Here is a 26,019-nt window from a genome sequence, read left to right as displayed (position 1 = left end):
AATAATGAAAACAAATATATTTAAGCAGTATCCATTTCTTCTGATTCAAATCTTTTTACTACTACTTCCTCAATGTCAACAATGTTAGTTGTTAAAACAATGCCATTTTAACACAAAGCTAGATTTATTTTAATGGAATCCATGTTTTTATTTTTTTCTCTTTTTGGAATCCTCTATTTTAAAGTTGAGAAAATATTATAATAAGCTATACAGCTTTACATCATTTTTCTGGTATATATTCAATTATATTAGGAATAACTATAATCAAATAAATTAAAATATATATTTTTAATGTTTTTATTTTTTTCTCTTTTTGGAATCCTCTATTTTAAAGTTGAGAAAATATTATAATAAGCTATACAGCTTTACATCATTTTTCTGGCTAGCATTTCTTTAATATCCTCCCTTTTAGTTAAGTATACTGGTATATATTCAATTATATTAGGAACAACTATAATTAAATAAATTAAAATATATTTTTACTGAAACACTGGCTTTATTTTATTATTGAGTTAAATGTTATGTTCCCATAAATTTATAATGAATAAAAAAATAATGAAAACAAATATATTTAAGCAGTATCCATTTCTTCTGATTCAAATCTTTTTACTACTACTTCCTCAATGTCAACAACCTTAGTTGTTAAAACAGCAGTAGTACCTATAAAATATACAGTTTTTAAAGGTTAATGGTAATTACTATAAAACATTTTAAATACCTTTCGGGTATTTATAAGAATTCTGTTTTTGACCTTTCTTATTTGCTTCATCATATGTTCTTCTATAATCTACGGCTCCTTTGCGTATTATACATACATCTACATTTGAACCAGAACCTAAATCATTAAAGATACCTGCGGCTATAGCATCTCTAACCTAAGAAAAATAAGATGAAAAATGACTAAAATATAATGTAGAATAAATTTACCAGTTGAACCCCCTCTGCTTCTTCCATATCTGGCTTCCAACGAGATTCAAATACAGCCATTGCTGCTAGGGATCCCGAACCCATAGTTGTATAAGGTAATTTATCAGTAGAACCATGTGGATAAATACAATATAAATGAGGACCTGTAGAATCTACACCTCCTAATACCAATGCTGCTCCAATATAACCTTGATAACGGAATAGGAATTGCTTTAACATTTGGTTTGCGGTAGCAACTCTCACAACACGATTTGTGTATAGGCGATGTAACTCTAGTTGAGAAGATATCATTTGTGTTGTCATTTCAGTGTCAGCAGCTGTGCCAGCACCACAACAACTAAAACACATTTGTAACTATTTATGACAAACTGAATATATACTTTATACGTACTACATATTTGGAGCTAGGTAGTGTATCTTCTCACAGTTTTTGTCAGCTACAGTAGTATCTTCAGTTGCTCTAGTATCTGCACCCAAAATAACTCCATCTTTGTATATTATTCCCACAATTGTAGTGCCTGTTTTCGTAGCTTTAGGCAGAGCTAACCCCTTGTTTTCTAACATAACATTTCTGAAATTATACCATATGAAACCGTTAACATTCAAAATACATAAAATGAAATATTGTATTACATACCTCCTACAATTTTCAAATGAAAATCCAGGAGCTGGAATATCTGGGCATAAAACCGACATTCTTATATTTATCACTAATTTTCAATTTTCACTAGTCACTTCTGAAGATAGCCTATTACTTACTTTCATTAATCAATATCTTCTTTTTAGGAACAAATTTTATTATATTTTAAAATAAAACTTTTAATTGAGTTGAATAATCGTATTAATTATATATCGATGGTAGTAAAATTATCTCCAAACACTATATAATATTTTAATTATGAGTAATGTAATAAAAATATACACATTATGGTAACACACATCATATATCTATATAATCGTATATAATACTGGTTAATTTTGTTTTTATTTATATTTTTTAGATTGTTGCTTTGTTATGTTTTCATACCATTCAAATATAGGATTATTATTCGATTAAGTGAATAATAATTTATTCGGATATATCTAGTATAGTATATGATATATATATGATAATATATAATATATATGATGGCTATATTCATTACTAAATATTCCTGCTTATAATATATGTTTTCTGATTTCTATATACCAGTATCTAATAGTACTATTGTTTATATGTATATAAATAATAAATATATAATCTGAGACGAGATTTTTTTGGATTCGGAATGTTACTATATTTAAAACTGACATTGACAATTTTTTTATGAATGACATTTGTTAGGGTTACAAAATATTCAGTTCGGTTTTATTCGTATGAAGTTACTAAACATTCAGAATTTTCTATATTTTGTGTATTAGGTCGAGGTTTTTTTGTATAATTGAATATGAGCGAAAACGCAGATGATTTAGAACAAACTCTTGTTTTGGCTGCAGCAGCGGCTGATTCCTTACAATATGAAGATGAAGTCGAGGAAAATGAGACTGAGAGTATTCAAGAAACTCCTGGAGAAATTTCGTATACATCAAGTTATACTATCCCGACAAGACATTCACCAGAGGCTTACGATACATTTGAATCAGAACAGCGTTCAGTGAAAAAAAGAAAGGCAACTGCTGTTGAAAATTTAAATCACACTGTCAGTTATCAAAATAATTCACATATAAGTAAAAAGCTTAAGGCTGAAGATGAAAGTCAAACATCAGAGTATTCCCATACTCAGGTAGTTGCTACACATTATAATTTGCTAGAGGAAAAAGGATTACAAGAAAGATTCAAGTCTCAAATTATACATATGAGAAATTTCCATAATTGGATCAAGAGCATGTTAATTAATGAATATTTAACTAAAATCAAAGATTCGAAGAAGCAACATAATGCTCCTATTAGAGTACATGATATGTGTTGTGGTAAAGGTGGTGATTTGCCAAAGTGGAAGAAAGGAAACATAACTCATTTAATATGCAGTGATATAGCCGAAGTATCATTAGAACATTGCAAAGAAAGATATACCCATATGAAAAGACGTTGCCAAAGAGAAAGAGGTATTTTTAACTAATTAAAGTTATAACAGAAATTTACATTTTATTTTTATTTAGGAGGAGGAAATATGTTTTCATTAGAGTTTATTCCTGGAGATTCCACTAAAATAAGATTACGAGAAAAATATTCTGATCCATCAATGAAGTTGGATTTAGTAAGTTGCCAATTTGCATTTCACTATAGTTTTGAAAGTTTACCTCAGGCAGAAGGAATGATGAGAAATGCATCTGAGTGTTTACAACCAGGGGGCTATTTTATTGGTAATGATAAATAATAATATAAGAGAATTTTGTTATTTGTTGTAATATTACAGGTACTATGCCAGATGCGAATGAAATTGTAGCGAGAGCAAGAAAATCTGATACCGACTCATTTGGTAATTCAATTCTTCAAGTCACTTCAGAGTTTGATTTGGATAACCCTCCATTGTTTGGTGCAAAATATAATTTTCAACTGGATGGTGTAGTTAACTGTCCAGAGTTTCTGGTACATTTTCCAACATTTGTGAAATTAGCCAAAAAGTATGGATTAAAGTTGGTAAAAAAAGAAAAGTTCTTTAAATTTTTTGAAAGAATGAAGGATGAGGGTAAGATGGATGATATGTATATTGTATTTTATTTCTGTTCTTCTGATTAAAATTTTAGGCAGACAATTAATGACCACAATGAGAGCTTTAGAAATGTATCCACCTGGAGAAAATGTTACTTTACTTGGTAATGCAGATGATGACTACCTTCACGCAAAAAAATTTGTAGAAAGGTTGGAAAAAAATAGTGGTTCAACAAAAATTGGAACATTATCTAAAAGCGAATGGGATGCATCATGTAAGAATATAAACTATTTGTATACAAGCTATAATAAATTAAATTCCTTTTATAAAACAATATATATAATAAAAGTAAAAGTTCATCCACTATTTGACTGATGTTGTTTTAGCTTTATATTTAACATTTGCATTTGTTAAAGTGAAGAATACCTGGAATGCAGATGGGACTCCATGCTATGATATTTGACATATGGGTGTTTTTAATAACTAAGTAACATAGAAAAGACTTTTATCAACTACATTTATTTTTCAATAGTGTTCATATATTATGTAATATAGCATACATTTTTTAGTAAATGTACATAGTAAAAGTTCCTCATAATTTTATAGAACACCCTGAATATACCAAGTTTGTTTCCAATTAAAATATTTTATAGATACTAGAGGTCAACATAATACTGTTAATATAAAGATCCAAAAATAATCTAATTTAGCATTAAAACCGGTTTTGGCTACTGTAAACTTCGTAAGTTGTCTATTTTCTGTCCAAAATTTCTGTATTGCAAATGTCATTGACCTGTATGTAAGTTATTTTGAAATCATCCAGCAACACATGTTTTTTCCTAGGAGCGTTCATTTGCACAAAACCTGGTTGAAGTATTCCTGTGTATAATAATATAATAAATAATTTTTAACCGTTTCAGGACTTTGGTCATATTGTTTTTATAAAATTTCTTTAAGAACCATAAATCATCTGCAGTGTTTAAAAAAAAAACTACCCATGATGGTAGTATCGATTTTTTTACCTTAATTTTTCCATATTTTTTAAAAAATTGTCCATAGTATCGAAAGTAATTTGGTTGGAAACCTAGGGTTTTTAAGTAGGACAATGAACTTTTATTTTGAGATTTACCTTCCCCGGTCAGTAAGACTTTTACATGGCAAAATTAGTGTTGGAGTAAATACATATGGATTTATTTATCGATATATTTTTCAAAATATCGATATTTCAATTTTTTCGCGATGGCTGACATACCCGGCTACGTAATTAAATTTAAATTAAACTAATTTGGCGACATCTCGTAGATTTATTTCAAACTAATATAACATTTATTACTTGCTCTTGATATGTTAGAAAATTGTTCGTTATTATAATATGCTTTTTTTCCGGAAATTTTAATTATTACTATGAAATAATTTCACAGCATGAAAATAATTATAATTAAAAATATTTAAATGTTGTTTACGCGGCCATAAGTCGAAAGATGGCGCATATATCGCCCAGTTCATTTTTCCGGCTATGTTAGCGGTGTATTATCGGTGTTGGTAAGTGAGAGTGTAGTTTGTGGCTGCAATCTGCTAGATTATGGACGTGGAAAACTCGAATCATAATGGAAATTCCCAATCAGTAAGTGTATATATCGTTTAGTTTTTTAATTATCTTTGTATCTGTTTAGAATTTTTTTTTGTAAACATATAAATAACTTCTGTTTATTGATGACGATCAAGATATTCAACGAAATTTTTCTAAGTCCCAAAATGGCGTCAGCGGCTAAGTCCCATGTATCACCTTAGTACAAAGCACGCCTTACATATTTTTGAATTTTGGGGTACTATTCCATATGTTACCTGTTTCAAAAAAAAAATAACAATAGATTAAGGATTTTTCTATGTTTTTAGTTAAATTAAATAAGAATTAAAACCCTATTTAATAAATTTAAACCAGTTTAATAAATAATATATATGTCTTCTGTATTTTCTTTATTTTTTAAAAACTATATTTAGTTTGCTCTACAAGGCTTTGTAGCTAATTTTTATTTCATGTCACTGGTGTTATAAATACATTATGCAAGTACCTGTTACATTATCTTTTGTAAAATGTATTTTAAATACCAACTATTCAGAATTATGTGTATTTATATTAGTGAAGAAAAATAAGGTATTTGTTATTATTTTTTGTGATTTTATAGCCTAGGGATGAAGCTATAAATGGATACTCTGATAAACACAAATCAGACCATAAGGACAAACATAGAGATAAAGATCGTGACAAACATAGGGATAAAGATCGCGAAAGAGACAAACATCGTAGCAAAGACCATAAATCTTCTAGTAAAGATAAGGATAAAGAAAAGTATTCAAGCTCAAAAGATAAAGACAAACATTCCAGCTCAAAAGATAAAGACAAACATAGTTCTCATAAGTCATCTAGTAAGGATAAAGAACGCGAAAAAGATAGACATAGAGAAAAAGATAGACATAGGGAGGACAAGGACAAGAAATCTTCATCAAATTCTAGCTCTAAAGACAAGGATCATAAGAGTTCGCGCGACAAAGATAGAGACCATAAATCTAGTTCATCCAAGGATAAGGATAGGAAAGATAGAGATAAGGAAAGGGAAAAGGATAAAAATAGAGAGAAGGAAAGGTCAAAGGACAAGGATAAAGATAGGAAACATAGTAGCTCAAAGGACAAACACAGGGATAAGGAGAGGCACCATTCTAGTTCTAAGGATAAAGATAAGAAAGATAAGGAGAAGGATAAAAGAAAAGAAGAGAAAGAGGACTCAGGTAAGACTTTTTTGTCTATTATGACATTCCAAATGTTAGTATGTCAATAATTGTCAAGATTTTAATTTATAATCATTATGTTAAAAAATTCCTTGTTTGTTTAAAATCATTTAGTATGTCTTAATTGTTTGTTTTTGTAATATGGATCATAGTCAATTTGGTTTTTGTCCTCATTGCCATTTGCATTGTTGGCTTGTTAGTCAACAGTGTAAGAAACTATAAGAAGAAACTTATTATTGTGTTAATTTATAATTTTTTAGCTGATAATGAAATTCAAGTTAAGGAAGAGTATGTAGATCCAATTAAACAGGAGGATGCTAGTTCTGATGATGATGATGACAAGCTAGTAATAAAAGATGAACCTTCAAGCCAGGTATTATATATACACAGATATATTAATATTGAGCAGGATAAAATTTTTTAATCATAGGATGAAGCAGAACGAGAAAATGAGAATCACAATATATCACAAGCTTCAAGTTGTGATTACAACATGTCTCAATTTAACCAGAATGAATCTGGTTTTGAATGTTCTGAAGATGAAAAGGAAGTATCTCAGCCGCAACAAGAAGAATCACAAGATGAAGATTTTAAGCCTGTAAAAGAAGAACCAGAGGATAGTGAGGAAGACATACCATTGGTAGGGTTATCTGCAACTTCTCAAATGCATTTTTTTAGTAATATTTTTTTGATGTAGAATTCAAGGAGATTGGTATGTAATATAAAAATGCCATATTATATAGCCCTATTATGATAGTATTCAAATATTTTGTAAAATTTATTCCTTAGGCTACTAGAATGAATCAAACTAAAAGAAAACTAGAGGCAGAACGTGAAGAGGAAGATGATGACGACGATGTTCCTTTAATGGCCCGGAAGAAAATAAAGAAAGAGAAAAAGGAAGAAAAAAAGAAGAAAAAGAAACGAGAAGACTCGGATTTTGAAGACGAAGGGGGAGAAAAAAAGAAAAAAAAGGTACCGTGTAGACTTCATAATTCATAAAATTTATTATTGCTTTTCATTAGATTAAAAAAGAAAAAAAGGTAAAAATTGAAGTAAAACAAGAAGAAAGTATTACAAAGAAAGGCGGGAGAAAGAAAAAGGAGGACGAACCAACGGAGGTGTGGAAGTGGTAAGTTTATAAAGTATTTAATGTTCACATTTTTTTAACAAGCTGGCAACGCCGCTTTTCTTACCTCAAGTAGTTTTTGAACGTACTTCCGTAACGTCAATATGAAGCGCCATAAAAGTCAAAATGGAGCTTTTCCAACATTTATTACATCACGTGAACATGTTGCGGTCCATTTTGTTTAGGTTAAATACATGCTTAATAAATCGAATTTGTTATTATGAAAATCGTTTGTCTCATACAGGTAAAATTTTCTATAAAATACAGGTTCAAAGCACAGAAAATAGAGGTAACTTAAAGAGTACTGTAAAAAAAACTTATAATACAAAACAATCAAACAACCTATTAAATGGTAATTTTCCAGATGTGTTATTTCATTTAATAGACTGTAGGGAAAAATGTATATCTAAAAGTAACACTAAGCTCAAAAAAAATAATACAAAAAAATGCCTAAAGAGGTATTTTCCTTTTCTCCATAAATTATTGGTAGTTAATCAAATTGATTTTTTCAGGTGGGAAGAGGAGAAAAAAGATGATGGTGTTAAGTGGAACTTTCTGGAACACAAAGGGCCTGTGTTTGCACCTGCTTATGAACCATTGCCTAGTAATGTTAAGTTTTACTATGATGGAAAGGAAATGAAACTTAGTGAAGAAACTGAAGAAGTTGGCTCATTCTATGCTAGAATGTTGGATCATGACTATACTACCAAAGATGTTTTTAATAAAAACTTCTTCCATGATTGGAGACAAGGTTTGATAAAATACAAGCTTCATACAAGTAAATAGAATCTGCTAATGTTACATCATTTTAGTTATGACAGATAAAGAACGCAGTATTATCACAGACTTATCTAAATGTAACTTTAAACAGATGCATGCATATTTTATGGATTTGGCTGAAAAAAATAGGAATAAAACAAAAGAAGAAAAGCAAGCCCAGAAAGAAAAGAATGAAGCTCTACTAAAAGAATATGGTTTTTGTGTAATTGATGGCCACAAAGAAAAAATTGGTAATTTTAAAATTGAACCTCCAGGTTTATTCAGAGGTATGTAATTTAATCAATCAGTAGAAATAAAAGTTAAGAATTGGTTTTAAGGTCGTGGAGAGCATCCAAAGATGGGTAAACTTAAAAGAAGAGTTATTGCTGAAGATATTATTATTAATTGTAGTAAAGAATCAATGATACCTGAGCCACCAAAAGGCCATAAATGGAAAGAGGTTCGTCATGATAATAAAGTAACATGGTTGGCTTCTTGGACAGAAAATGTACAAAATCAAGTTAAATATATTATGTTAAATCCAAGCTCAAAACTTAAAGGCGAAAAAGATTGGCAGAAATATGAGACAGCTCGAAAGTTACATCAAAGAGTTGATAAAATCAGAGAAAATTACCAATCTGATTGGAAATCTAAAGAAATGAAGGTTCGTCAAAGAGCTGTTGCATTGTATTTTATTGATAAGCTCGCTTTGAGAGCAGGTAAGCGAATTGTTATGGCACAGTGATTTACTATTTTTCCAATATACTTTTTTAATAATTAGGTAATGAAAAGGATGAAGATCAAGCTGATACTGTTGGTTGTTGTTCACTGCGAGTGGAACATATTGAGTTACATGAAGAAAAGGATGGAAAAGATTATGTTGTTGTTTTTGACTTCCTTGGTAAAGACTCCATTCGGTATTATAATGAAGTACCTGTTGAAAAACGTGTGTTCAAAAACTTGCAGTTATTTATGGAGAATAAAAAGGAAGGCGATGACCTTTTTGATCGGTAACGTTGTTAATAAATTATTTTATTCGATGTCATAATATTATTTTTCATTAGATTGAATACTTCTGTTATGAATAAACATTTGAATGATCTAATGGAAGGTCTTACTGCTAAAGTTTTCCGTACGTATAACGCTTCATGGACTCTACAACAACAGCTGGATCAGCTAACTAATCCAGACGAAACTGTTGCTGAAAAACTATTGGCTTATAACAGAGCCAACAGGGCTGTAGCCATCTTGTGTAACCATCAAAGGTTAGTTTGTTGCAATTAATAATAAACCCTATGAATACATTCAAATTAATTTTGATAGGGCTGTTCCTAAGGGCCATCAGAAATCAATGGAGAAATTGAAGGAAAAAATTGAATCAAAAAGAGATCAGATTAAGGAAGCAGAACGACAAGTTAAGGATGCACAGAGAGATGCTAAACATGGTAGTGTCAAGGAGAAAATGGTATATGATAAAAAGAAAAAGATGTTAGAGAGACTGAAGGATCAACTCAATAAATTGGAAATTCAAGTAAGTTATCTTATTCATCTGTAAATGTTTGTGTATTAACTGATCTTAACGCTCTAGGAAACAGATAGAGATGAAAACAAAACCATTGCCCTTGGTACTTCTAAGCTGAATTATTTGGACCCCAGGATATCGGTAGCTTGGTGTAAGAAGTATGAAGTACCCATAGAGAAGATCTACAACAAAACACAGAGAGATAAATTTAGATGGGCTATAGATATGGCAGGTCCTGACTATCGTTTTGATGATATTGAACAATAAGGAAATCAGAATAGACTTCCTGGCGAATGTTTTAAATCAATTATACACATAAGCGGTAATATGGCCGTAATCTCAGAAAGTGGTTTAAAAAAATATTAATTACAAATATCCAAAGATGTTTACTTTTATATATAAATTGTGATTTAGTTCAATTTTTTAAAAAATTTTTAGCGATCTCAATCAATCTAATTTATCTGTTATGTTTGTATGTTTTTTAAACCATTTTTCATATTACTTTATTTTATTCACGGACACAATGTGTGACTGAACATAACATTCATCTATCAGAGTGTTAACCGTCACATTATTCTAATGTTAGTTTTTGTCGCAATTGAAGGGCTCATTGAAACTAAGACAATTTATAAACCTTTACGTTGAGGCCCTATTTATTTTATAATGTCCATCATCGTGATATCCTTATGTCATAGTTTTATCCACTATAAATCAATTGTTTTAAACGAAATTGTCGACGTTTTTAGTTGAAGCCCCTTCAGTAGGAACCAATTGATTATTTTTAAGAATTAAATTATTTGCTAGAGTGAATCTTCAAATTTTACGGAGCTGACTGTATTGTAAGTGTTTGAATGGGATATCTTTGTACAAACCTAATAAAAAGTTTATTGAAACAATGAAGTAGTATATATATATTATATATAGTAATTTAAAACGATTTATTTCTTTCCTCAATCTGTAATTTTTTTTAATATATCAAATATTTTTTTATTTGTAAGGCACACCGGTCAAAGTAATTGGTAAAGGTGTGTTCAGTTGGTTTACATCTTGTTTGTAAAACTAACCTTTTTTACTGTAAATTAAGTGTAGCAGTCTGTACATTACAGATTTATCAATATAAATCAATTCTGTATAAAACTGGTTTTATTTGTGTATGTGCGTATAAAATTATTCCTTTTTTTGTTCTAGAGCTATAATGTCTTGTTATTTTTTTTATTAATCTCTTCAACAATCTGTCCGTGGACAATAAGTATTATTTTATGATTTCTTCTATACAATATAACTGTACTGACATGTGAAGATCGGTTCAGTAAGTGATCTGCTGTGCAAACTTATAATCTTATTCTAGAGATTATATCTCATTCTGTGTCTATTAATCAGTTCGAATGGTAGTGTGCGTTTGGGTCTACACACTACTGTCATCGCGCACTTTTAAATGTTTGGTAAGTGCATTGAAATGCACTAACGTTTTGAATGACACTCGTTATAGGTTCTAATGGCATATCGTGCTGAATTAGTTGGGGGCGTAATACGAGGCATCGATGATGTACCCCACAGTTCAATATCATAGGTACAAATGGGCCTAAGTACTAACTTTGTTATTTAAGGATAATTTCGTTTTGCGCCCTATGAACCAATACATTAGGTTTAGTTTAAGCCCAAGCTGCTTGTGTTTTGTGACTATATATTTTTTTCGTGTTAAGCGTCGATCAAAAGGCTTTCCCAACTATTTAACATTGTCTGCTTGCTGGAGTTCATTCATTTTTACTGGAGGACAAGTCCTTTTACAAAGGGGAATGTCACATGGGTTGATGATTTGATTCTTGATATGCCATGTTTTCCACCACAATTCGATTTTCTTGTAACTGATATTTGGATCCTCATGCAACGATAAGACCGCCGTATCGTCAGCATATGTTGCAATAGTAGTGTTTCTTGAGGTCGGTAGGTCAGCTGTATACAATAACATTGTTAATTCAAGTGTACTTACCAGGAAAAAATTATCGAATATTTTTCCGAAAGAATTGAAAAACATTAGGCCTGTGGACCCAAAAACCAGAAATGGCAAATAAAGATATTCGAATGGCAATTTGAAATGCTAATCGAATCCAGCAACATCACGGTACCCTACAAGTATTCCTAGATATGTAAAAAATAGATATTTGCCTAATATCAGAAACATATTTACAAACAAATCCTTTATAAAATTTAGAGGATATACATTTTATCATACCATACATCCAGCTAACACCGTAAGAGGAGTAAGTGCAATAATAATAAAAAAAGAGACATAACAAAAAACAAAACCATAAATGACTATCTCAGAAATTTAACAGATGATAAAGAAACTGATTACTCACTCTGGAAAGCCACAAAATATTTAAAGCGCCCATGTCTACACAGTCTACCTATAAGAGACCTATGTGCAGAAGCAGAAGCATTTGCTGAATATATAGAAAAAACTTTCAAACCAAACAAAACTAATATTGAACATAATTTGCTGGACATAGAAGGTGAGAATTCCATGGTTGAATTAGTCACGCCGAAAAAGTTAACCACCGTTATTAAAACTGAAATTAACCCCAGGAAATCACCAGGCTACGATTTAATAACAGGAAATTTACTGCAAAAACTACCAAGAAACGAAATAATAAAACTCACCAACTTGATCAATACAGCATTTAGATTAAAACATGTCCCAGGCATTTGGAAGATGGCGGAAATTATAATGATCTCAAAACCTGAGCAATCACCAAACGAAATAAAAGCCTATGGACCTATATCACTGCTGGGGGGTAATATCTAAGGTTTTTGAAAAATTCCTCTTGAAAAGAATAAGACCGATCATAGAAAGAGAAAACCTAATACCAAGACACCAGTTTCGGTTTATTAACAAGCATTCAACAATTGACCAGGTCCACAGATTAACAGATGTTATTGAAAAAGCCTACGAAAGTAAAAAAGTATGCTCAGCTATATTCTTAAATGTAGCAGAAGCCTTCGATAAGGTTTGGCTTGAAGGCGCCTATATTAAAAAATACAGCAGTGACATGTATAAACATTATTTCACCAGAGACTGAGATAGGGCCGATGGGTCCTCCTAGTTATTTACCTAGATTTAAGTTACCATAAAGACAAATTGTAGGTTAGACGGAAACAACTAGTAACAATGTATTAATTAAATAATAAAAAAAGTGTACTTACGACCTTACCTATATAAAAGTTGATATATATATATATAGCCGTCCATTTTAAACAACTTACAAATTCAAAATTATTTGTAAATTATGATTACACATTTGCGGGCCAGTTTATTTTTAATGACTTTGTGGGACCTGACTATTATACAAATTGTCATGGTGGGGCGTCTATATAATGGTTTTTAAAGTTTTGGTGTTCTCAAAATCGGATAGTCCGTGGGTTTGAGTAATTAGACTAATATAATCTGCTTTTCATCCTGAAATATAACCTTTTATCAAAATTCCAGTAGACTAGATTAGTTCACAGCAATATTAGTCCGTTTTTGGTAGCTTTACATTATGAATTATGATGTTTGTACCTTGTAACTGTACATGGACTAGGGATGTTTTTGAAATCATAGGTGTTTCCTAATTCTAATAGAAAATGATGCCTTTAGAAAACTTTTCTTGAATAGCTGTTTTTTTTCTTGCAAAGTAATTGAATTCAAATTCAGAATTATGAAGTATGAGTTGCTTTAGATTGTTTTTTCAGTCTTCTTTTTACCAGTAAGGTATCTGAACTGAATCTTTTAACGTGGATTATGGATTTTGGTACTTTTTCTGCCAACTGGTCAGTAATTCTGCCTAGTGGTCTCAGACGATCTTTTTATATCCTGGTTAGTGGCGTATATTTTTATCCATGCCAAAATGAGATGGAAATAAGATTGTTTCGATATCTTGACCACTGTAGCTATGAATTGTAAGCGAGTTATTCGATTTTCTTGAGGTTATTTAACGTTTAGGATATGTAGTATTATAGTTTACCCCTAATATCGAGATATAACATAAAAATTAATGGTGAACCTGAGGGATGATTTTACTATGCGAAAGATAATGATTAAAATATATGTTAAAATTCATTCGAAACGAATTGTATCAAAACCAATGTGAAAAAAAAAATTAAATGAAAAATATAATAATATAATTTAAGTTATTTCCAAACCGAATATAGGGTATTTTTAAAATTTTTGCGTTTAAAAATATTCCTTATGTTGTAATTAATGTTTGTATGAAAAATGTTATTATATAGGACGTTGAACATGTGGTTCGTTTAGGATTACATGACCACCAAAATTTAGTTGTATCATAAATGACAGTAGTGTTACTGCAAATGTTTTTCTAATTGTATCATGAAGTTTGAAAATTGCCAAAAAGTTTTTTCCATTTCATATTTTTATCCATTAGCTATCGGAAATATTCATAACCAAAGATCCATTCGAAGATCCAATTAATTGCTGACAAGAACCCGATAATTCAAGAGTGATGAGTTTTTTTTAAGCTTTAGTAACTCATAATTAATTAGATAAACATAGAGTATTATTTATTATGTTACAATAATTATATACAACAAAATATTTAACAATTAATAAAACTTCTCAATCGAAAAAATTAACATCTTTATATTCTGGTGGCATGAAAGTAAATTCCTGCCCTTCTTCTAATTGGCCATAACCTAAATGAAATATTATCGTTACATAACTTACTGCAGCTTGTTTGCAAATATACTCACCCATAGCTTTCATGAGTTGAGTTGGGGCATTTCTAATTTGCATTGGAACTACTGGTTGAGGGCCTTTGTGCTGTTTAATTAGTTGTTTTGCCCTAGCTAATGCCGTATCGGCCTCCCGTGATTTTGGAGCTCTGATAAAAAAAGGGATAATTATTTCTAATACTGCATTTCTAATGTTTTAGAGTAAAACAATTATTTTATATTGATTGATATTGAAAAAATGTTTTAACATACTTATGGTTATAGTTTTTTAATTTATTTTCTTTAGATCTCTACCAACAATTTAATACCTTGCCAAATATATAGCACATTGTGCTAAAAGTACATCAGCTTCTGGCATTCCTATCAATTGGCAACCCTGCATTGCAGCTATTGCTAATGGTAATGCTTGTGGATCTGCGTTACCTTAAATTTAAATAAAAGAAGCAGTTAATTAAAAAATTACAGATGATATATTCCCTTAATATATATTTATACTAGGGCATTTGATAAATAATGTTTGAATTTACATAAATAATTACCAATATCTTCACTAGCTGCTCTGATAAGTCTTCTTGCAATATATCTTGGATCTTCACCACTTAATATCATTCTAGTAGTCCAATATAGGGCTGCATTTGCATCAGAACCTCTGATACTTTTATGCATTGCCGATATAATATTATAATGCTCTTCACCAGCTTTATCATATAGTAGATGAGCCCTCTGTAAACATAAAGTTATTGTATCCATTTCATGTTTGATTCGTTCTCAGTTATACTTTCAATTTGTCTTCCACATCTTTTACTGTGATAATCTTATTTTCATTATCGTGAAAGTAATTTAAGATTAGTTGTAAATTGCTTAAAGCATCTCTGGCATCTCCATCACTGATATCAGCTAACCATTTTAATGCTTTAGTTTCAATCGCTAATCTAAAATTCAACTAGTCATTTAATATGCTTATATAATATACATACTATTACCCAGCATCTTTATCTGTAAATGTTCCAGCAGGATTTTCATCATCTATTACATCAATATCAAAAGATTGTGCTGCATTTTCCAAGATTGTATATAAATCATCAGTTTTCAATTTTTCCAAAACGATGACTTTACATCTACTAATTAAGGCATTATTTACAGAAAAAGAAGGATTCTCTGTTGTTGCACCAATCAATATAATATTACCCTTTTCAACACTTAATAAAAATACATCTTGTTGTTTCTTGTTAAATCTATGGATTTCATCCATAAATAACACTGTTCTTTTCCCAAATTTTAAATCATTTTTTGCTATATCAACAAAGTTTTGAACATCTTTAATACCACAGCTTGCTGCACATAATGAAATAAATTTCCATTTTGTAGGGCTTTTTTTGCATATTTCATGGACAACATGAGATAGTGATGTTTTTCCACATCCAGGAGGTCCCCACAATATCATATTTGGAATTTCTCCTTTATCTAGTAGGCAACGAAGAACCGTACCTTTGCCTAATATATGACTTTGACCACAAAAATCATCTAAAGTTTTAGGCCTTACTTGTGTCGCTAGTGGAGTTTTAAAGGATTTGTCAAATTCTTTCTTTACTATTTTGTCATCATGGTTAGGCATATTCTCTTTTGTTTCATTGCTTATTTTTTTTATATCTCCTTTAAAGGCTAAATTTGTTGCAGATTTATTACTGGTAAAAGCTTTTGAAGACCCTTGCACATCCCTAGGACTTCTCTGTGTAAAAGAGAACTTTGGTTTAGTGGAGTGCAAAATTGGCGATGGAGATCGTTTTCTTTTCTGCAAGTCATCACTACAATTAAGAAATATGCATTTATTTGCATGTTGTTCAATTTCATCTTTAGGAAAAAAATTGTTACATATTGGACAATTAACAGTCTCTGGTGTGAGCGATAAGTTTCCAGAGCTCATTTTGGTATGTCTTGTTTCTATATAATTATATACCAGTATTAAATTTTATGAACAAGAAATAAACCACACATTGAACATAAACGCTTTGAAATAAAAATATTCGCGAAGATAGGTACTTCTTCTTCCAAAATATTTTTTGGCGATGAGATTTAACCAAAAATTGAAATATCCCTGCAAATTTGAATCTCATTATTTATAGTTATAAGGTTTGAAATTGTGTGGCGGGAAAATAAGTTTTATGGGATTAAATTAAATTGACAGAATAAATAGTATTTTACTGCTAGACGTGCTTGTTATCGGGTTTATTTCAAAAACATAGGAAAATTAAAATATGCTTAACAGTGTTGGAAAAATATTTTTAGTACAGATAATAGGCAGGGGGATATTGATCGGCAAATTTTGCGCACACTCTTTCGAAAATGAAAAGTCGCGTCGGACCAGAAATCGAAAAACGAAAATAAGGGGTAAACAAAACAGAAATAATGTATTACGACTGATCAAAGACAAACGAAAAAGAAGACGATATTAAAACAGAATTAAATCTGGATTTTGAGTAATATAACAAGTGGTTTTCCTAACGAACGAATTATTTTATCAGAAATATTGAGAAATGGCTTCACCCGTACTGAAAAGTCTTTCAATCTTATTAGGGTTGTTCTTCATATTCGTAGGGATAATTAAAATTTCCAGTGTGATATCGAAGGACTTGCATAAAGATCTGGTAAGTATTTTCCCAGGTTACACAATGTGTTTTCATTTTTAAAATATTTGGCTTAGTGCCGGCCCAGGATATTGCAAATATTTCTGTGTGGGGCTTTTTAATTTTAATTCTAATTAGAGTGTGTGTTTTTTAAATATAATTTTCCTTGCAGAGGAAAGAGTACGTAAAATACGCCAAGGTTTTCCCATTGGCGGAAGCTTTTAATTTTAAAATACCCTCCAAGTGGTATAGAAGGACAGTTGGAGTGTTAGAAATAGTTTTCGGAAGTGCACTGGCATTTTATCCAAACCGTAAGTACCATCAGTGAATCACGACCATTTTTTGCGCAACTGTTACTGTATATATAAGTTAATCGTTTGCCGTTATATGATGCATTTGATGCAAAAAATTTATATAGCTGATAACATTAGTGCATATCACATTACATGGTTAATATAAAGTTAACTTAGTTATGTCAGTTAAAAAAAATTCATTTATTTATTATTCACAAAATTTAATTATGCCTACGATGTTGTAAATGTTTTTACCGGCCTAATATCTTGTAATTTTTGTTTTATGTTTCAATTTTTTCGTTAATTTCCTTTCTAAGCATCTTAAAAATTAATTTTCGCGAAATATTTATGGCAAACTTTGATTGGAGTCATAAACAATTTGTTTAAGTTTTAAATTTTATATTTAACTGCCCGTCGGAACATTAGTAACAAGAATTTATTTCAAGCCCGCTGAGCAATTCAGTATAAATTTAGTTTTTATTTTATCGAAAAATATCTGACCGCAACCTAGATTTAAACTGTCAATGTTAAATAAAGGTATAAATAGACCCCATAGCTGGCATAGGTGGTTACAGATTTAACATTAATAGATTATAATTATTATACTTACTGCCATTATAGATATAATATACTTCACGGTTTATTGTAGTGCATATATATATATATATATATATATATATATATATATATATATATATATATATATATATATATTATATGTTTACCATTTTCTATAAACAATTGTATTATTTCACTTATTATGACATTATTGTTACATCAATGTGACATTGCATTTGATAAAATTGACGCAATATAATTTACACATTTTCAATGGTATAAAGGCAACTTGCCAATAAATCAATTCACTTATTTTTATAAATGCACATTAATACATTAACACTTACTTGTTTCGTAAATAATTTAACCCAATTTTAGGTTATGACTACATATAAAATCTAATTTTATCTAATTTCTTCTTCTTAATACTGTATGTGATTATAAATTTTCTTTACTTTTGTGGTGTTTATTTATTGTTTAATAAATGTGGTATGTCCGTTATGAAACCTTTGTGGTATTTTGTTTTGAAACCTTTAACATTAAAAAGACACATGTCGTTTTTATTTTACGTTGTGTTTAATTTTGTTTCCGTCTAATTGATATTTATTTTTAGAGCATGTATTTATTATAAACTAATTTGATTCTTTATATATATGTGCCTTATTAAAAAATAATATCCTGGATATAAATAAGGCTGCAAAATTGCTTGATAAAGGTTTATGATCAACACACAAGACTGGAAAAAAGCTAATAATTTACATCAAGTTTCTCCGTAGTTATCGGATAGTAATAAATCAATATGGTCGCAGTACATTTGTTTTTAGTGTTTTAAGCCAATTAATCTGATTAATTTGCCAACTGACTTGAATTAGAAAGATTTGTTTGAAATCTACCTACATGTTTTCCTAAAGTTTATTTGATATGCCCACCAAATATTTATAACTAATTTGGCAAGTGCTTTTTTCATATTGTATTTTTGTTAATACTGATTTTATCGATTTTAATACAAATCTTAGAAAATGAGGGAATCATCAGCTTTTTCATTTTGTTTGTAGGCTGTTATTGTACGTGCTGTGAGTTTTTGGCGACATCATTGTAACATTTTGTATGTTTTTGATTCAAAACTAAATATGCAAACTTAATATAGTAAAAATTTAATATTTAATATATTAATATATTAATATATTTCTATATATTTTAAAGTCTCCTTTTACCAACAAGGGTTTACCTGGACTAGACCTACAGTTTAACGTGGGACCAACTTAGAAATCATCCCAAGACAAGACGGTCTTAACTAGCCTGGTTACTGGCGTGACTGGGATCATTTTTTTTATCGAATTTTGCAATTTTACCTAAAGACAATCACAAATCTTAAACAATCACAAACATAAATTTACGACCATGCCCCAGCAGGATTCGAACGCGCTATTAATATTTTTGGTTAATCCATATTTTCTTTTTGAATTTGTATGTATTTTCCATTGTTCGTTATAGTTAGAGCTTAAATAACAAACTGAATGGCTTTTGCACTGAACGATTTTCCGTCACATCAGCTCAACAATAACATTATACATAAATATCTGATTATTTTAGATAAATAATATGTGAAAACTGTACGTCCTGTAAAATTTGAGCGTTCCTCTCGATTTCCTCCCTCATTCCCCCCATGGATTTTGATTTGGTTTCAATGAGACCACCCCGGAGGTGTACTCTTTCGAATAAACAAGGATAATACTAAAACACGTGTTGGTTTCTGAGGTTTTAGTCATGGCTCAGGTATGGACAGGAGGTTGATGATCACAGACAACGTTGTTGGTTCGTTGAATGGGTTTCGGGACTACTGGAAGGATCTCAGTTATAGATAATATACTTAATTGACATATATGGAACGACGTCACACCTACACAAGATCCACCAGGTGGCAATGCATCCACTACAGTCTACGCGGACATTTAGAGCACGATTTGACCCCTCTAGACTTTTTTCGGTGCGGTATTTTGAAGTTATAGGTCTACGTTGATAAGCTACAATTGAATGATATCCTTAAATTCGTTACTTGACCTAAAAATATTGAAACAATTTCTTGCCAACTCCAGAATCATCATCATCACTAATCCATGCGCTTTGAGATAATATCTATAGTCTAAAATGTATGTCTTCAACGGCGTTTTGGTTTACAACGCTTGCCGGTTTGTAACCTAATGTTCTGAAGAATTTTGTACACATTTGACAACAGGGTTGATCAGTACCAATACAATTCGTATTTTATAGACTGATTCGGTTACATTTTCCGACGCATCAAACAGTATTCTGTCACTTTTTAACTAGGTATTTTTTTATTAACTACATTTTACATTAAATATGCTTAGTACAATCTTAATTTATTACTACTGTTCTGTTGTACTTGCAATAATAGTCAAGCAAGGCGAGTATGGGATTAATACATTAGTATGTATTTCCCAAAATAAAATAAAACTGAATACACTTATATACTATACAAGTTCGTGTGGTTTGGTTCGCTTCAATCTTCTGATTTCCTGCGTGTCCAGTAGTTATATTGCTTTCTATTTACTGTGATTTGCATCTTGGATCGCTTCATATATCTATTTGATTTCAAGGTCATCGTGCGGTCATTATCGTTTGTAACGTAAGCATTGGTAATTAATGATAGAACTTTGTTTCGGCTGCGTTGGATTACTACTTGTTTTGGTGTTTTAGTGCAACCCCATATTGGCATCCCAATCTCTTTGATTTTAGGTCAAGTTGAGAGTCAGATCTTCCGACTAGTTAGTCGTTGCATGCAGTTGCTTGACTTTGAGTCTAATCTGCTCTGATTTTTGTCTAACATGATGTTTTTAATTAACCTACTATCGAGATGTATCCCGAACTGCATTTGGCAGAATATTCTTCTCTAAGAATATTAATATCTATAAGAATATTCTCTTCGTCTAAGACGTGCATTGGCTGTTTTATTCGAAGGGTTATGCTTCTCAATTGTTGACAATCGGTAATAACTGTTTTGGCCTCAGATACTGTTAATCCTCTATTTTTTAGATCTTTATGTCCTTGATCCATATTTTTTTATTTGTTTGCTTGTTGACTTTTCCACCTAAAAAGTCGATGTTGTTATGGAAGGTTATATTCTGAAGATTCGCAAGATACCTTCTTGTCTTTTATAATTTTATATATCTTTTGGATATACAGTTAAGTCTCATAATATAATTTCTTGAACATTTTTTTCAATAATTGATGGAAAAGGAGACCAATTCCTTGGTAGTTTTTATATTCTTATCTAATTTTTTCTTAATGCCTTCCTGCTGTCAATTCTCCTTCCGATCATCAAATTAGTGTGAGCAGAACTCAAAGCAGTTGGGGTTAGATTTCTCCAACGACAGCAATCATTACTGCTGTCATTTGGTTTACTCCACTGGTATTAAGTTATATGAATGATCTCTCTATCTTATTTCGTCCATCAGATCGTTATCAGGAAGTTTCTGGAATGTTAATATTGGAGAAGTTTGTAATGACTGTGGTAGGTCCATCGATTTTTTAAATATTATCGTTGGTAGATTTACTCTTGGGATTCATTCTTCAAAGTATATAATACGATATGCGATATTCACGCTCCAATCCAGCAACTTTCTTTTGAATGTTTTTTTTTTGTCTACTTACATATCAATCTAATTTCTTTATATATTTGTTTCAGTAACAGCTTTTCGAATGATTCAGTGCTGTTATCTTCATTGACTAGGATTATAGTGTCAATTGGAAATGTAGCAACAAAATTTTTATTGAATGTAGGCAATTCCCGAGTGTACAACAGACAAAGGACTGGTTCCAATAGACTTCCTTCTGGCTGCTTGTGTTTTTCGTAATAAGTGGTGGTGGCAAGTGGTCTCGTATGGAAACATAGCTAAATATTTTGGTAACCTTGATGTTAAACTGATGTGGAAACCAAATATTAAAAAAAAAATATGAAGAACTCAAGTACCAAAAAATGTATTGGTTATTAGCACTGTCACTATATTATAAACTCTTACTTAGTCTTGAAATCAATGTGGACTAGATAATGATGGCTTAGTCAGAAGATTAAAGAGAGTAAAACGAATTGATATAATTCATATATTCAAGTTAAAAATAAAATTCAGCGCACATTAAAAATAGTGTAAAAAAGTGCCTATCGTTGAGGAATGTGTAAGAAAGTGCCTAAGTACTCATCAGGCATAGCATCTTTAGATTGTCATTTGTTCAGATCGATGCAGCTTGGTTTGGACAGTAGACCGTTCCTAAACGATGAAACAGTGTAAGAATGGAACGATGATCAACTAATATCGGTCTTTTGACACGATATCGCCGTGTTGTCAGAGAAACAGGAAATATTTGCAGAAAATGTTGGAAAATATTTGAATTAAAATATATTGTACCAATTTTTCGCAACAAATTCCGTTTTGAAGCGAAAAAATAATCACAATATACACAAGCACCTTATAGGTATCATTTTAAGATAAATCGCGGCGGTTAGTAAATAAACGAAAATTTTTATTGGATGAAAATTAACTCCGATTCTGAAAAACTCCGTCTGCGGTTCGCTATTGTTTCGCAAGTTACAGATAGCGGCACCCAAAAAAAACATTCCCGTTGAATTTTGCCGGCTATAATAAAATGAAAAACAAATATACAACTGGGTTTTGATCTATATTAAAACCGCCTAAATTATGTCACTATGATATTTTGGGGGGTTATGTTTTATGTTTTCTGCTTCGAGAATAAATACGCTTCTTTACCTTTATTTTTAGACGTATTTCGTGTAATTATTTTGTTTTATGAATTGTAATTCTTTTTTTAGATAAAATAAAAAATGGTGCCAACGTAGGTCTCCTAGTCCTGACGTTTATGGCTGTGTACTCCCATTATATGGTGGCGGATCATTTCGAACGGACAGCGCCGGCCTTAGTGTTTTTGTTTCTGCTCTGTGGACGTTTGGTCGTATTCTTCCAGGTCCAGGGAAAAGAACAGCAGGCCGCCGAACAACCAGTGTCAAACGGATTCAAACAGGAATAAACCGAAACACAAAAACGTTGTTTTCTAGATTCGTCTTACTTACTTAAGGTTTAGTGAGCTATGGATGTACTTAGGGAGACAAAATAACGGGTGCCAGTTTTATATTTCAATCCCCACGTTAAAACCTTTCTCACTAATAGTTCAAAATGTCACTAACTTTATAAAGTATAAGTAAAGTTTATTATTTTCGTATATAGTAGTAGTATCTTGAGTTGCCTAAGTAACAGAGTCGTTATGAGACACGGAATGTTAGAATGCTAATATTTCCTTTCAGGCAAAATATAAAATTGGTACTTAAGTCGCGGCATTTTTTAAAACAATTTAGAATTGTGTGTGTTAGAACTCTTTAGGTTACTTCCTATGGTTAATGAAATATGATGTAAATTTTTATATAAACAAACTAACAGACAAGTGTTTCTAAAATAATCCAGAAGGCCTTATTTAAAGCAAAACATAGTGTCGAAAATTAAAACCAATTGTAAATACCGTTCTGTTAATTAAATTATAATTTTGTTAATTGTGTTGAAACCCACTGATTTATCCTTATATTTTAGACTATTTATTTTTGTATTTGATATAATTTTGTGATATATGTTATTCGACAATTATGGACTTTGGAAACAATTTTAGGTTTTGACTCGTTTGACTGTGTAACTAAGTTATGTAATGCTGTTATTAATTGTTACTTTAAATGTTTATATTTTACGATTTTGAGCAATGAATCGCTGCCAAATATTGATGAATACAAATTGATTATTTTCTTTTTTTAAATAAACTGTAATAATAAGGCGTATAAATTAAGCGAAACTTAGACTGTAATGCACTATGAGAGTACAACTTGCTTATGTTCGACGAGAAAAAAAAATCTACAGGGAGATATATTAGGGGAAATGTTTAAAATAAATTCAAATTTTGTTTTGGTTGATATTATATGTAATACTCAAGGCACAGTTGAATCACTTATTTATATATATACAGAATAAGTTCGTATAGAATAAATTATAGAATTTTTTGAGTTTTTGTTGTTTATTGTTTTCCTTTACATCCCAAAAGGAAATACTGTAGAAAATACTATTTTATAAGATTATACGAAAAATAAATAAGAACAAACTTCGTAATTGTAATCTTATTCGTTGTCCATTATTTCCAATGACCTTGTTTCAGACAACTTAAAGATAATATTGGAAAAGAAAATGGCAGGCCTTGAGGCGATAGAAGATCTGAAGAAAAATAGAAGCCTGTTGAATGAGGTGTGAAATCTGGTGTTGCCACCCTATATAGAAAAGGGTCTCTGAGCATAGTCGTGTAACAGTTCTTACCTGTAGTGCCTACACTAAGGGTTGCCCAGCCGATTTTGTGTAAATCACCTGATTTTACCAAATTGCCTTTTACAAGCAATCGAAAGGTGAACTACAGTGGTCATTTTGAGTTTGACACTGGCTTTGGCAAGGGGTTTCTTTTGTAATTTTAACAATTTTGTGGTTTAGTAGTATAAATTATTTGTTTAAAAATTGTTTATTTTAAATATTTTGTTGAATAGTAGTATATTCAAATTTGGTTATAAAGAGTAGGCAGTAACTATTTTATGCAAAAAGCAGTTAAAACACTTCCAATTTGAAGAGATATTAGAGGACATTCCATCCAGGTGCGTATCTATTCGTTCGTATAACAGGTCAATTGAAAAGTCCCCGGCCTGACACATGGATGGCGCTACGAGAATTAAATCCATATGTTTTTAGTTTGCCTTAACCCTCAAAAGACGCGTGCATAAATTTGACAGCTGTCGGATCATTAGTTTGTTAATTGTAGCATTTTGAGTCGTTTATAAAATCGTGATAGGTGGCGAATCATAGATATATTCGTATGAGCCCGAAAGTAAGTAGCAGTCGACGGTATGGATGTTCCAAGATGAACCAAATCCAACAAAAGTTGTTCGCGCACGAAGCAATTCAAAGAAAATGGTGGCCTGTTTCTTCGGGAAAACTGCTCAAATTGTAACAGTGCCTCTAGAGGATCGTAGAACAGTAAATTCTGATTGGTACACAACCATCCACAATGTCTGCCAGAAGTCTTGTGAAATAAGGAAAACAAACAAGAGACGCCGGATTGTTCTTCATCATGACAATGCGAGTTTTCACACATCGGCTCAAACAAGAGACTCTTTGGGCACTCAAAACATCGAATTGATGGGTCATCTGCCGTAGAGCCCTGATTTGGCACCCAATGACTTCTTTTTGTTCCCATCCGTGAAGAATAAACTGCGTGGTCAACGATTTTTATTGCCCGAAGGAGCTATTGAAGCGTTCAAAATTCATGTTTTGAAGATACCTCATTCGGAATGGAACAAATGCTTTGAAAACTGGTTTAAGCGTATGCAAAAGTGTATTGATCATCGTGGCGATATATATATATATATATATATATATATATATATATATATATATATATATATATATATATATATATATATATATATATATATATATATATGTATATGCATATATAGGAACACAAATAGTTAAGCCGCGAATATATTTTTATTGTTTTTCAAAGTACTCGCCACGATGATCAATACACTTTTCGATCAGGATACATGCAAGCGCTTGAAATAATTCAACGACAAGCTTATAACCGAGATTCGTTGTTTTAAATAGGTAGGGTTATGAGTCAACAGGTGGTCAAGATGGGGTACTAACAATGATTAATACATTTCTCTCAAGAGCTTATTACCATTTATAAGTTCATCATTTTTTAATTTATGGTTTGTTCGTTTTGACATGTACCAGCTATATATTATAAAAATATTTCTGTTGTGGATGGAATTTCGTTATCTGTCCTTACAGAGATAATCTTAATGGTTTTCGAGAAAAAATACAATTTTTCATGGGAAAAAGTCGGTCATTGGGCACATTCGTTTAACTTGCATTAGATCCTTGTATAATTCTGATTGTGCTTTCAATCAAAACTAACGAGTAATAAGCAGAGAAGGATTTCA

At 30.9% G+C, this 26,019-nt stretch overlaps 5 protein-coding genes across 6 annotated transcripts; 3 read left to right on the top strand and 2 right to left on the bottom strand.

Annotated features, from left to right (window-relative positions):
* Nucleotides 1-476: 476 nt before the first annotated feature.
* Nucleotides 477-1,877, bottom strand: LOC143202692 (proteasome subunit beta type-7). Its single transcript, XM_076414369.1, has 5 exons — nucleotides 1,565-1,877; nucleotides 1,319-1,498; nucleotides 928-1,264; nucleotides 719-875; nucleotides 477-660 (listed from the first exon to the last, which is right to left on the bottom strand). The coding sequence occupies exons 1-5, from the start codon at nucleotides 1,621-1,623 to the stop codon at nucleotides 572-574; spliced, it is 822 nt and encodes a 273-aa protein (XP_076270484.1). The 5' UTR covers nucleotides 1,624-1,877; the 3' UTR covers nucleotides 477-571.
* Nucleotides 1,878-2,214: 337 nt separating this feature from the next.
* Rnmt (RNA guanine-7 methyltransferase) lies at nucleotides 2,215-4,150 on the top strand. Its single transcript, XM_076414365.1, has 5 exons — nucleotides 2,215-3,012; nucleotides 3,067-3,270; nucleotides 3,324-3,596; nucleotides 3,655-3,834; nucleotides 3,947-4,150. The coding sequence occupies exons 1-5, from the start codon at nucleotides 2,355-2,357 to the stop codon at nucleotides 4,021-4,023; spliced, it is 1,392 nt and encodes a 463-aa protein (XP_076270480.1). The 5' UTR covers nucleotides 2,215-2,354; the 3' UTR covers nucleotides 4,024-4,150.
* An 893-nt stretch (nucleotides 4,151-5,043) lies between these two features.
* Nucleotides 5,044-10,894, top strand: Top1 (DNA topoisomerase 1). 2 transcript variants are annotated; one of them, XM_076414363.1, is made up of 14 exons: nucleotides 5,044-5,184; nucleotides 5,747-6,347; nucleotides 6,608-6,720; nucleotides 6,778-6,987; nucleotides 7,045-7,059; nucleotides 7,137-7,322; nucleotides 7,373-7,479; nucleotides 7,989-8,227; nucleotides 8,289-8,522; nucleotides 8,574-8,954; nucleotides 9,017-9,245; nucleotides 9,300-9,500; nucleotides 9,559-9,766; nucleotides 9,824-10,894. In XM_076414363.1, the coding sequence occupies exons 1-14, from the start codon at nucleotides 5,143-5,145 to the stop codon at nucleotides 10,022-10,024; spliced, it is 2,967 nt and encodes a 988-aa protein (XP_076270478.1). In that variant the 5' UTR covers nucleotides 5,044-5,142; the 3' UTR covers nucleotides 10,025-10,894. The 2 variants fall into 2 exon arrangements, with proteins under 2 accessions (XP_076270478.1, XP_076270479.1); XM_076414364.1 differs by lacking the exon at nucleotides 7,045-7,059.
* Nucleotides 10,895-14,295: 3,401 nt separating this feature from the next.
* On the bottom strand, nucleotides 14,296-16,798 carry LOC143202686 (ATPase WRNIP1). The gene is made up of 6 exons (XM_076414361.1): nucleotides 15,472-16,798; nucleotides 15,267-15,420; nucleotides 15,028-15,211; nucleotides 14,797-14,911; nucleotides 14,507-14,637; nucleotides 14,296-14,449 (listed from the first exon to the last, which is right to left on the bottom strand). The coding sequence occupies exons 1-6, from the start codon at nucleotides 16,410-16,412 to the stop codon at nucleotides 14,373-14,375; spliced, it is 1,602 nt and encodes a 533-aa protein (XP_076270476.1). The 5' UTR covers nucleotides 16,413-16,798; the 3' UTR covers nucleotides 14,296-14,372.
* A 193-nt stretch (nucleotides 16,799-16,991) lies between these two features.
* LOC143202687 (putative acetylcholine receptor chaperone) lies at nucleotides 16,992-24,040 on the top strand. Its single transcript, XM_076414362.1, has 3 exons — nucleotides 16,992-17,133; nucleotides 17,285-17,423; nucleotides 22,810-24,040. Exons 1-3 carry the CDS (start codon nucleotides 17,023-17,025, stop codon nucleotides 23,022-23,024), a joined length of 465 nt encoding a protein of 154 aa, XP_076270477.1. The 5' UTR covers nucleotides 16,992-17,022; the 3' UTR covers nucleotides 23,025-24,040.
* The last annotated feature ends 1,979 nt before the right edge of the window (nucleotides 24,041-26,019 follow it).

Source organism: Rhynchophorus ferrugineus, unplaced genomic scaffold, assembly GCF_030347505.1.
Source record: "Rhynchophorus ferrugineus isolate W39M unplaced genomic scaffold, kcgeb_rfMv2 rfM9, whole genome shotgun sequence".
Lineage (NCBI taxonomy): Eukaryota > Metazoa > Arthropoda > Insecta > Coleoptera > Curculionidae > Rhynchophorus > Rhynchophorus ferrugineus.
The sequence above is the reverse complement of the archived record's forward strand: the minus strand, read 5'-3'. Positions and strand labels throughout refer to the sequence as shown.

Excerpts from the sequence above, each read along its gene's own strand:
- LOC143202686 (XM_076414361.1), bottom strand. The coding sequence starts at position 16,412 with ATGAGCTCTGGAAACTTATCGCTCACACCAGAGACTGTTAATTGTCCA. Across the intron at positions 15,421-15,471 it reads TTTACAGATAAAGATGCTGG|ATTAGCGATTGAAACTAAAG; the intron begins GTAATAGTATGT and ends GTTGAATTTTAG. Across the intron at positions 14,912-15,027 it reads AGCAGCTAGTGAAGATATTG|GTAACGCAGATCCACAAGCA; the intron begins GTAATTATTTAT and ends TTTAAATTTAAG.
- Rnmt (XM_076414365.1), top strand. The coding sequence starts at position 2,355 with ATGAGCGAAAACGCAGATGATTTAGAACAAACTCTTGTTTTGGCTGCA. Across the intron at positions 3,013-3,066 it reads ACGTTGCCAAAGAGAAAGAG|GAGGAGGAAATATGTTTTCA; the intron begins GTATTTTTAACT and ends ATTTTTATTTAG. Across the intron at positions 3,835-3,946 it reads AAGCGAATGGGATGCATCAT|CTTTATATTTAACATTTGCA; the intron begins GTAAGAATATAA and ends ATGTTGTTTTAG.
- LOC143202692 (XM_076414369.1), bottom strand. The coding sequence starts at position 1,623 with ATGTCGGTTTTATGCCCAGATATTCCAGCTCCTGGATTTTCATTTGAA. Across the intron at positions 1,265-1,318 it reads TACCTAGCTCCAAATATGTA|TTGTTGTGGTGCTGGCACAG; the intron begins GTACGTATAAAG and ends AATGTGTTTTAG. Across the intron at positions 876-927 it reads AAGCAGAGGGGGTTCAACTG|GTTAGAGATGCTATAGCCGC; the intron begins GTAAATTTATTC and ends TATTTTTCTTAG.
- LOC143202687 (XM_076414362.1), top strand. The coding sequence starts at position 17,023 with ATGGCTTCACCCGTACTGAAAAGTCTTTCAATCTTATTAGGGTTGTTC. Across the intron at positions 17,134-17,284 it reads AGGACTTGCATAAAGATCTG|AGGAAAGAGTACGTAAAATA; the intron begins GTAAGTATTTTC and ends TTTTCCTTGCAG. Across the intron at positions 17,424-22,809 it reads ACTGGCATTTTATCCAAACC|ATAAAATAAAAAATGGTGCC; the intron begins GTAAGTACCATC and ends TTCTTTTTTTAG.
- Top1 (XM_076414363.1), top strand. The coding sequence starts at position 5,143 with ATGGACGTGGAAAACTCGAATCATAATGGAAATTCCCAATCA. Across the intron at positions 7,480-7,988 it reads CCAACGGAGGTGTGGAAGTG|GTGGGAAGAGGAGAAAAAAG; the intron begins GTAAGTTTATAA and ends TGATTTTTTCAG. Across the intron at positions 9,501-9,558 it reads ATCTTGTGTAACCATCAAAG|GGCTGTTCCTAAGGGCCATC; the intron begins GTTAGTTTGTTG and ends TAATTTTGATAG.